Raw genomic sequence first — 11,814 nt, forward strand, 5'->3', positions numbered from 1 at the left:
GTATACTTTTATCACAACTACCAACTGGTCTAAGACACTACTGTGTCTTAACTGGCCACCTTTACTGGCCTAATAACTGTCCTCTCTTCCTCCAGTGGCCTTACTGATAGGTTTTCTTGACCTATCTCTCACCTTCATAAAATCTGATGGCTTTGTCTTGCCCTTGGTCTAGAATTCAAAGCCCTGACTGACACTACCGTATGTAATTAGTCTCCTACCTATATTTCAACCCTATCTCAGACCTCAGCCATCTAACTTACCACCCTGCAACTCTCCAGTTCCCCTGGTCTTTTGGTTCCTCCAGCAAGCCAAACAGTCCCTATTTTAGGGCCTTTGCATTAGCTGTTGCTACTCCGTGAACTACACTTCCTTGGGATCTGTGAATAGCGGTACCTTCTTGTCGTTCAAATCTCAAACTAAATGGTACCAATCTTGAAAGTCTTACCTGGATCACAAAATCTAAAGTAGCCCCCTCAACCATTCTCTATCACATTACCTTTTAATCTCTTCAAAAAGTGTATTTTTATTTGGTGTTTTTTTTTTTTTTTTTTAATTAGTTGCCAGCCTCTCCAGAATATATTTCATGAGATCTAGGTCCAGACCCTGTATGATCATTGAGTCTCCAGTGCCATTAATTATTTTTGATAACGTATTCCATTAATATTTCTTCATATAAAGCATATAAAGATATATATATCTCACAATGACTATATATCAAATGTAATTTGATTGTTGCTATGAGTTTGGTGCAAAAGTAATTACGGTTTCCCCCATTACTTTCAATGGAAAAAAACACAATTACTTTTGCGGCAACCTAATAGTAAATATGTTGGTACATGGTATTTGTAATTGCTAAGTGTAAATGTTCATAGATTTTAGTGATAAGCTTATCTATATTTACAAGAAGTTTTTAATTTTTGTTATATCAACTTAGAAGTTACAGCATAGCTTTGGATATACTTCATATGCCTAGACAACCGTTAATTATCATTTCTCTAATCGCTAAACCAAGGCTTAAGCAGGAAATAATGGCTTCCAACTGGATCTATCCAAACCCTGTCTTAGGTAGAGCGAGAAAAGAAGTATGGACTAATCCATTTTTACTAGTAATCTTCTACTCTGAAGTAATCATATATTTAGAAAAAAATAGGTAATGCTCCAAGTTGAAGCTAATCATTGATATGACCATGATAATGGAAACTGAACAGGTTACAATTTATTTGAAGCATTAAGTAAAACCTAGATTAGTTATTTAAAAATACTGACACTACCCTCTTTTCATAATCACCTTTGTGTTTCTTCCCACAAAATCTTTCAAAAATTAGGTCCAGCAAAGTTTACATAATGGCTTATCTCATTAGAATTTAATAGGTTTTATGCATGAACACATACAAAGTTAGTGCAAGTGGCAAGGAAGACTCACTGTTATTTATAAACTCTCATAATCTTTCTGAATTTGTGTTGCTCAAATAATGCTTTGTAAATTCATTTTTAAGAAATTTTCCAGAAAAGACTACGTGATAGAAGTGGTTGCATGTACGTGTCTCATTTTCAAAACTCTGTAAGATGTTTAGCAAAAGCTATCCCAGCTAGAGGGCTGTCCTTGCCTTCTTGATAATTATTCTAAAAGCTGTAACACATACCAAAGCTCCTAAATCTTCCCTAAGGACAAACTAATTTTTTATGTCAATCTCAGCTAGGTAGTAATACTGCCATTTTAGAATTCCCATTCTCTAGTGGGATGGGGATGAGGAAATTACATGCACACATATCTATATGTCTGTCATCCTTCATTTAATGGCAGGTATCCCTTGAAAGGGAGATATTTTGAATAAACATCTTTTAATATTAGAATCACAGATAAAAGACTTTTTTTTTAATGTTTCAGATAAGAAAAAGTTGCAATTTTAATTCCAGGAGGAATTCCTATTTTCTTGCAACTCAATTTCACACAGCAATTAATTAACTGATTAGTATGAATAATTAATGCCATATTGTTAGTCTTATTGAAAATGGGGAGTATAAGAACAATGAGAGCATTTCGCCTCCAGGAGAGTATGGAAAAATAGAGTGAACAAAGGAGAAGACACTGGTGCTATTATGGCAAGGGCAGTAAAAGAGGAGGTTGGATTTTCAAAACTTTCTAATTCTGTTTGAGGTTGCTTTAAGTTCCACAGATCACTGCAAATAGAAGCTCTAACCTGAAGAATGTTGGCATATTTCCACAAGTAGGCGGCTTGTATCTTAATATCAATAACAGATGGAGTAAATTAGTGGACCTGGTCAACACTGGGGTGGGGGGGGCAGACTCAATAATTATGACGCTTGTACCTCTCACCTCTAGGGGTAGTGACAATCATCACCATGATCACAGCAGGCAAATATTATCAATATGCATAGACTAGTATCTCCTGGCTTGGAATACATATACAGTTATGAAACCTCTATCTTATATGTACCTTATTTATTCTTTCAAAAGGCCTGAGCTTAAAATGTGTTTTCCTCTCCCTAATTTCACACTGTAATTTAGTACTGGAATGCCAATGCTTCTAGCATATCTAATGAGTTTCCTTGGTCCTATTTTTAAAGCTTTTAGTCTTCATAAATAATAGTTAAATAAACTTAAGGCATTTGGACAATTTTTTAACTTAATGTACTCAAATCCACAGTTGGCACTTCATTTCTTTTCATTTAAAAATAAAATCTTGTCTTGATAGGCTTTACAGGAATACACACACTTAACAATATAAATCAAAGCAGCATATCCAGAATGATGAGATCTGCTGGTTACCTTTATAAGAAATGTATCATTTTTTCAGAAACGTCTCAAAACCTTTTTATTAAGTCAATATATATTCTTAAGATAATTCACAGCCATACTGTATTTGAATACGAATTTCCCAAAACGTTTGAATAATTTTTTTCAAGAGGATTTCCGTACATAGAGGAGTAACTCTTTAATATTTTCAAGGGCTTTTTCTTCAGAAGAGAAGTTTCCTGTCAACTGTAGCTAATAAGTGATTTTATGTACATAATCTCCTGTGCATGATTCTGTGTCTTTTATAGTTACATTTTAATTTTTGGAGGAAAACCTAGAAAATAATAACTATGACAGAATTTTGGCAACTCTCAAAACATAGTTCTGTAGAGAACAGTGCATCGATCTAGCATCTGCTCTTTTAGTTGTAAAAGTGAGAACCAAAATGTTATTGCCATAAAAATCCAACCACAGTGTCCCTTGAAAGAAAGCTGTGTGCCTTGGAAACAAACTGAGAATCGTAACTTAACCATCAAACTACATCAAAATAGTAACAAGATTCCAAAACTTGTTAATTTTCTTAATTAAAAACAAATAAGGACTTACTCGCTTTGTTTTTCCATGCTAGCTACCCTGAGGCATTCCCATCTTGAATTTAGGAGATTCATCTGCTCTTGTACTTCAGTTTCTTCATCTTCTGATAATTTCCCTGTTCCAATCAGCTGACTTCCCAATTGTAGAATATTACCAACCCGGCCCTGATGGGCTGTCAAATCCATCATGTACCCCTAACAAAGAAGGAAGTTAACAACTGTAATTAGAACTCTAGGTAAATCAGTGTGGTTTTGAGTTTTATTTGTTGACAGTTTTAAACTTGTGGCCCATTTAGATTTATGTTCCCAGTAAAAGGATTTTAATTTGTACTTGCAGAATCTCAAAACCACTTTTAATATGAATGAAGGAAAAATGTCTTAAGTTCTTCAGAAGCAGGCCCCGAGATAAGGATTTCAGTGCAAGTGACTTATTAAGGAAGAGCTCCCTGGAAGTTCTGCAAGGGAGCTGAAGAAGAAGGAAAAAGGACAGGGAAGGGAAAGAAGCCAAACAAGTATATCATCTCAGGAAAAGTCTCCCACTGAGAGAAGTTAAGCCCAATACCATACAAGTACTGGGTCGGGAATGTAAGTAATGCCTCAGCATTGCCTTGACACAAGAGAAAGGAGCTGGGCTTTCATAGTCTTGTTAGCAAATCAGATAGAAATGCCTTCAATGGTTGCTCTCCAAAAGAGAACTTCAAAATCTGACTGTTGGAATCCCAAGCACATAATAATAACTAAATTTCCAATATACAAGGATGTAAGAGAGTAATTGAGGAAAAAGGATGACTTGCCATTATCACAAGTCATGTTTCGTTTTGTAAATTAATGTTTTAGTTTACCTCATGAGTATGAAATTGTTCTTTCACCACTTCCACATCATTAGAAATCTCTCCTTGTGCTTGCAATGTGTCCTCAGCAGAAAGAAGCCACGACAATACTTCTTCTAAAGCTGTTTGGTAACGGTCCAGGTTTACTTCACTCTCCATCAATGAACTGCCAAATGACTTGTCTTCAGGAGCTTCCAAATGCTGCACAATAAAATAAATTGGGTGTTACACAATTAATGTCTTTGCAGACTGTTCCAGTACATTAAATGATAAATCGAATGAAATATTTAAAATGCTAGGACTGTCCACCTGTATTATCAGACATAGGAAAAGCAGATACAGAAAATAGTGAGCTTTCATTTTAACTTCCTCACGCATACACCAATTTCCAAATAGTCAAAATCCACAACAAATTAATATCGTATTAAAGTACTTCTAGATTACTGGAAGGAGTAAATTAGCGTATCACCTCATGTTGCTTTTTAAATGCTATAAATATTGATCCATAGGAACTTTCCTCAATTCTTATTTACAATAACTTACATATACATTATCGGAATTATATTTTACATACCTTTGCAATGGCATTAAACGAAACATCTCTTCCTGAGAGGCCCTAGGTAATGAAATAATTTCCGAATGTTTACAGACCACTAAAGGTATCAGTAAGAAAACAAGGAGGTAGGGGAAAGGAAGGAAACATTTAGAAAGAAAAAAAAAACCTCACCCACCCATCTAAAATTTCTAACAGTATAATTACTTCTATGATTTAGCCTTTCTTTCCAGAAGGTCACTATTTAAATAGTAAGACATTATCTTAGGAGAAGTAAAATATGCAGTACGTTTTAACCCAATTTAATTAGCAGGATATTAAGTGAGATTGCAAACGGTTGTCTTGGAATTTCTACCTGGACCCTAAAGCCAAGAACAAAGTGTACAAAGCATCCATAATTCTAAAGAGAAGATCCAGGGTACCTGTTAAAAAAATTGCTAAGAAGTGATCACAAAATTGGTCTCACAACCCTTAATCCACTATCTAGCTTAAAGGTGTGTAAGGGCAAGCAAGGAGGTCGATTAGAAAAATTTGGTGAGAAAGACTTCCTCTGGAGAGGCTGGAGTGCTCTGCATGGCTCTAACTTCTCCCCATCTGAAGCCAAGTAATAGAGACAGGGTCGTTTACATGACCTCTAAACCTGGCCATATGTTTGCAGAGATTTGCATGCTATGGGAACCATACTCTCAAGTGATAGGAGAGGCTTCTTGGGATAACCTACATGTCTGCCGCTTTAACCTAAAGGCATTTATCAAGGGCAAAAATTTGAGTAAACTAGTAAGTTTGCAGGAGGTTTTTCTTTGGGAGGAGAGTACTCCTCGTAGGTTGCTGGGCTTCAAAAGTCCTGAGACCATGCTCAACAGGGATTTTGCTGAGGTCAAGAACATAGGCATACTATTTATGGAGTTGAGCAGAACAAACGAATATTGGAGAAATATTTGTAGAGGAATCTTCTGCATTCCCCAAATATTGCAAGCAAGCACTGGGCCCCCTAACAAACAAGGTTTTGTAAAGGAACCAAAAAGCAGTGTAGAACAACAGAAGCTGTCTGGGGGATTTCATAATCTCACCTAGAGAAAACTCAACCTTTGGTGGCTTTCCCCTGGTGTGTATGCGCTGCATTTCCTGTCCTTCTCAGTTCTGGGACTTAACCCACTATGCTGCCAGAATCAACTTACTTGTGCTCTTATGGAAAATGCTCAAATTTGGAAATTTTAATATTTTAAATTTCCCCAACTGTTAAGTCCTTTGAGATGACAAGGCACAGTGGCAGTTATTGCTACGACATTTTCATCAAATGACATACTCTTTTTCCAGTTTATATAGAAGTGGCAGAGAGAGGCCATCCTGGTGGAGTCACAATCACCCAACTTTATCATCTCAAAGAGCCTAAGTGCTCTGAAAGGGCTACTTGAATGGGACCCCTGTCTAAGAGTAAGGCAATTTCTGAAGGTCTTAGGGGTTAGAACAAGTTTCATGGTGTATCCCTTCTATCTCTAAATACTATTAATAATAAATATCAAAGTCAGCATTAAGGGGGAAAATAACATAAAGGTAGCCTGAGAGATGTGCACAGGTGGAACCAGCTTCATGTTTGTGCAACCTGAGCAGTTGCACAGGGCCCTGAGTGCAGAAGAAACACATGCCTCTTTTATCTGCTGATACTATCCTAAAATTCTTGGTATTTTTGAATTTGTGTTTTAGAAGAACCAGACCCTGCTTCAAATGCAGAAAGAAGGCAATTCTTTCAAGAAAATACAAACGACCAAGAAATCGTATCATATCCTTTCCTACTCCTGTTATGCTCCTGTATGAACCAACCACTTATGCTGAAATTGATGATATAGAAAGAAAGGGAATCTTGTGACTTTGGGAAAGTTACTCAGCCCTGCATAAGCCTTAGTTTCTGCCTATGTAAAATGGGAAGAATAATAATTCCATAATAAGATCGTGGTAAGAATTAAAGAGTGTATAATGCACTTGACAGTGTGTCTGACCTTGTGTAAGAACTAAATAAAGTATGTTATGGCTGTAATTATTATCAAATTCCTGTGTATGTATAAGAAGTGTTTTGAAACATAAATTGCCCCAAGGTTACCTTCTTAAGTCACTGTTTGGGTTTCAGAAGACGGAAAATTATTGTCAAAAATACGCCCCCCAAAATGTGTAAGAGCAAACATTATTTAACTCTTTTTGAAATCTGAACCTCAACCTAGCTCGTATTTAAGAATTCTTAAAAATCATTAACAATCTTGAGTTCACATAATCTTCTCCAAATGAAACACTGTAAACAGCACTAGTACTCAAGTAACAATATTTCACATTGTGCAATTTGAATCAAAATATTAAACTTTTTAATTTATTGATATTTACATAAAATTGAATTTTTGAAGAACATATTAAAGGCATATCCTTATACTCAAGGACATGACATCTAGTACTCAAGTTCTCAATGTAAATATTTTGTCTGAGAATGTGCATAAAACAAAAACATTTCAAAGACAGCCTTCTTAAAGCTAAATTCAAATCTGAATAAGCTATGCAAAATTTTACATTTAGATCCACAAATTCAACTACAGAGTTATAATCAATATTTTAAGTTAAGATCTGAGTAATTAGTCTACAGACTATTGTTTTTCAAATGGTAAGTCATAATCCATTCATGGTTCATAAAATCATGTTAGTGGGTTATGACTAGGAATATTTTTAAATTAAAAGAATAAAAAGTATTAGTCTATGCCACTTATATAATACTAAGAATTATTGTCTCAGTTTTTGTTTCAGATGTGCATATGGGTTTATTTAGATATGTATGTGTATATATGTTCTAAGGTGAGATTAAACTTTTTTCTGCAGTTTGTAAAACAAAATTGGAAATGGCTCTAGAATTTCAGACTAAGTAAACTGATGAAAAAAGAAATTTGCTTGAATTCTACATTTGTATATTTTCCATAGAGACCTTGGAATAAAAGACATTTTAAAATAAAACCACATTTAATCTGAGAATTTGGAAATAAAGATATATAAAGAGGCTAATGCTTTGTTTCAGCACCCCAAAATATGTTTTTATCATCACAGAATTTTACATTACACCTAAGCTGGAGATCAGTTCATACATGTCATGGCATCAAATAAGGAGATTTTCTAGGAAACTTGATTTTTGTTGTTTACAGATCTACGCATAAGGAAGATAGACCCCAATCATTTCATGAATTGAGATGCCAGTATCATCAACTGGAACTAATTATTTTTCCTATGCTTCAATCCTATTTTGTCTTTATCACAGTAGTTTATGTTTCTCTTCAGTACATTGGGCAAATAATGATTCTGATGAGAGGCATAACAATGAATGGATGAAACGATTCTGTTTTTTTCTCAAAATTGAGTACACTCAAATTTATTCAATGTTATCCACAGACTTCAGAGTCTTAATTACTGCCTATTTGAGAAAGTATTAGATATTGTCACCCATGTCCCTTGAAGACATTGCTCATTAAAAAAGGTGGAAGAGTGGAAAGGAGAAAGGTAAAACAATAAGGGATGNCCCCAAAATATGTTTTATCATCACAGAATTTTACATTACACCTAAGCTGGAGATCAGTTCATACATGTCATGGCATCAAATAAGGAGATTTTCTAGGAAACTTGATTTTGTTGTTTACAGATCTACGCATAAGGAAGATAGACCCCAATCATTTCATGAATTGAGATGCCAGTATCATCAACTGGAACTAATTATTTTCCTATGCTTCAATCCTATTTTGTCTTTATCACAGTAGTTTATGTTTCTCTTCAGTACATTGGGCAAATAATGATTCTGATGAGAGGCATAACAATGAATGGATGAAACGATTCTGTTTTTTTCTCAAAATTGAGTACACTCAAATTTATTCAATGTTATCCACAGACTTCAGAGTCTTAATTACTGCCTATTTGAGAAAGTATTAGATATTGTCACCCATGTCCCTTGAAGACATTGCTCATTAAAAAAGGTGGAAGAGTGGAAAGGAGAAAGGTAAAACAATAAGGGATGACAAATGACTGTTTTAGTCTAGCAATGTCTAGAAAAATCTCTAGAAACTCATTTCTGGAGACAATTTCTAGTTGTAGAATTTCTATTACTAGAAATTGTCCTAATAAAGTATAGAGCAATAGCCTTGATACTACTCAATATATAAATATACTTTAAAATCCAGTTTACTATCTGCCTGATCTTGGATATTTAACCTCTCTGCATCTCAGTTACTCCATCTATAAAACAAGAAAAATACCTGTCCATAAGATTTCTGGTAAGATTAGATGCGATAGTGCATATAAAATGCTAAGCACATTCTAGATCCCAAGAAATGCTCTGCCAATGCCTGTGTCTGGGGGCCAATGTTCACTGAAATGGCAAATGGTTTTTATGAGGAGACAGTTGAATGAGTTCTGTGTGTTTTTGGAAGCATGATTTGGGCAATTCAAACTGAGGTAAGTCATCAAGTGGCTACATATAGGCTGTGAAACCAGCAATCCAGCAAACCACAAAGCTCTTAGAAAAAAATAGCTGGGACACTTTGAGAGGGCACAGTCTACCACTGAGCAGTTTTATATCACTGATAAGATTGATTTATTTTTGCAATTTATCTAAATTCAGCGTTAAAACGTGATGTGAGTTTTAACCTGGATAAAGAACAGTTTTATTGTTCTTGAATGCATAAATGCTTCAAGAACATCTGAAAATTTTATCATTCTTAGTTCATTTAAACATATCATACTTCTTTTTTATGGAGTCTAAGTCAATGCACAGATGGTGAATTTTTTGGTGTGTTCTATAATCTTTTTATCCCTCAGTAAAAGATTATTTCAGAGATAAAGGATTACAGAGGGATAACCAAGTGGTTCTTTCACTAAATAACAGAAGAGCAGTTCTGAAGAACCAGGATTAGTACCTGGAAATATTCTTGCCACATTTCTGCTGTGTTTTCTCACAGATATAATATGTAAACCAGGGTACTAGTCAAAGCATACAAATGATTACTGAAGTGATTTATGAGAAATTAATCCATCATGCAACACTGTACATGACATTCTATCTAATGACACTATTAAATAGGTAATTTTTAATATTGATAGGGCCTGAAATTCAGTTCAAAGTTAAGCCCTAATGAGGATTTAGGAAAAATCATGGCTTGCTGTTATGGCAACATTAAAACAACAAATACAACTACTACATATATAATAGCAATAACAACAGCTGCCATTATTTCCTGAGTACTTAGTGCCAGTCAATTTGCTAATCATTTGATATGCATTATATCATTTTTTCACCACAACAGATGAGGGTAACAGAGATTAGTATGAGGAGGAAATGTAAACAGAAAAATAAGGTGACTTGCCAAAGGTCACAAAGGTAACTGGTGGTTCTGGGACTTAAAACCAGGTTGTTTGGATTCCAAAACACATCTTTATCACAATATGATCAATCTCTGTTAATGAAGAAAATGAATTAAGAGTCTAAGAAACAGCAGTTTTACAAAATATCATAATATAACTTTTTTTTTCTGTTTTTTTGAGATGGAGTTTTGCTCTTGTTGCCCAGGCTGGAGTGCAGTGGTGGGATCTCAGTTCACTGCAGCCTCCGCCTCCTGGCTTCAAGCCATTCTCCTGCCTCAGCCTCCTGAGTAGCTGGGATTACAGGCACACACCACCACGTCTGGCTAATTTTTATATTTTTAGTACAGACACGGTTTCAGCACGTTGGCCAGGCTGGTCTCAAACTCCTGACCTCAAGGTGATCCACCCGCCTCGGCCTCCCAAAGTGCTGGGATTACAGGTGTGAGCCACTGCACCTGGCCCTCACAAAACTTATTAAAAATAACTCAAATTACATTTTTTCTTAATTTCTACAAATTCAATCAATGGTTTGGAAACTACTAGGAAAATACCTGGTCTTCACTACGTTGGTGAGTAGGAAATCAAAAGTCAAGTCTAAATAATGCACGCAAGTCACAGACACTGGTATCACACTGGGGAAGATACCAAAATACCAGAAAGACAGCAATGGGATACAGCCCAGATGGTAGCACAGACCCGATAAGACCCCCATTCTCCATGATGTCCTTATTTCACACTGCATGTCTCTAGCAAAATATCTCATGTACCTCGTAAATATATACACCTACTATGTAGCCACAAAAATTTAAAAAATATTTTTAAAAGCTTTTTAAAAACACAGATACATAAAGAGAAAAAAAAAAGTCAGAAGAAGCTGAGCAAAAAATAAAGCTAAGAAATTCTTTCTAAAGGCAGGCATGTGCCAAGTCCACCATTTGAACTCTATACCTTCTGTTAATCCTGTGATTTGCCTTTTATGTTAAATGTCAGCAAATTTAACATTCTTCAGTATTACAGAATCCGTCACAGAAATGCTACATTGTGCACAGGATGCTGTTTAAGAAGACAAAAAATGGATATCATATGTACACATATGTGGGTATTTTAGTTTTTAAAAATTTCGTTCTATAGCCTATTAAACAACAGGTTCTAGAGCCAAAAACATTAATCTTAATTCCTACATTAAAAAAATGGCCCCGGCAAAGACTACTCGTCCTCCAATATGTATCTTTCTTCATCCTTTATATAGTATTAGAAAGTTTAGGGGACAATTTGGCTATCTAGAAAAGTAACTCCAGTTCCCACTTTCCCTTGCAGTTAGATGTGACATGTAACCAAATATTGGCCAGCTGGATATAATGCATGCAACTTCATCACTAAGACCTAAAAGGGCATGGACATGCTCTCTTCTTTGTCCTCCCTCCCGAAGGTCGTGATACACACATGAAGCTGTGAGCTATCCTTGACCATGACTACGAAGACAGCATCCCAGGGGATGACCGAAAAACGAGGCATAAGGACTATGGATCCCTGAATGAGCAGAGCCTTCCTACAAGGCCTTGATCACTCCCAACTACACCAAATTTAAGAGAAGTAACTCTGAAAGAGAAATAAACTCATTTTTTCGTTCATCCATCCTTGCATTTTTGTTAGTACCACAAAACCTACAGCCATCTACTACACTGATATACTCTAAGTTTCTAG

At 35.4% G+C, this 11,814-nt stretch overlaps 1 protein-coding gene across 1 annotated transcript; it reads right to left on the reverse strand.

Moving 5' to 3' along the window:
* Positions 1-3,364: 3,364 nt before the first annotated feature.
* On the reverse strand, positions 3,365-10,829 carry LOC108526601 (dystrophin-like; the record flags this gene model as incomplete). Its single annotated transcript, XM_017867404.1, has 3 exons — positions 10,764-10,829; positions 4,194-4,382; positions 3,365-3,546 (listed from the first exon to the last, which is right to left on the reverse strand). Coding segments are annotated over exons 1-3 (437 nt in total), but the record flags the coding sequence as incomplete, so codon positions are not given.
* Between the last annotated feature and the right edge of the window lie 985 nt (positions 10,830-11,814).

Source organism: Rhinopithecus bieti, unplaced genomic scaffold, assembly GCF_001698545.2.
Source record: "Rhinopithecus bieti isolate Rb0 unplaced genomic scaffold, ASM169854v2 scaffold_4158, whole genome shotgun sequence".
Lineage (NCBI taxonomy): Eukaryota > Metazoa > Chordata > Mammalia > Primates > Cercopithecidae > Rhinopithecus > Rhinopithecus bieti.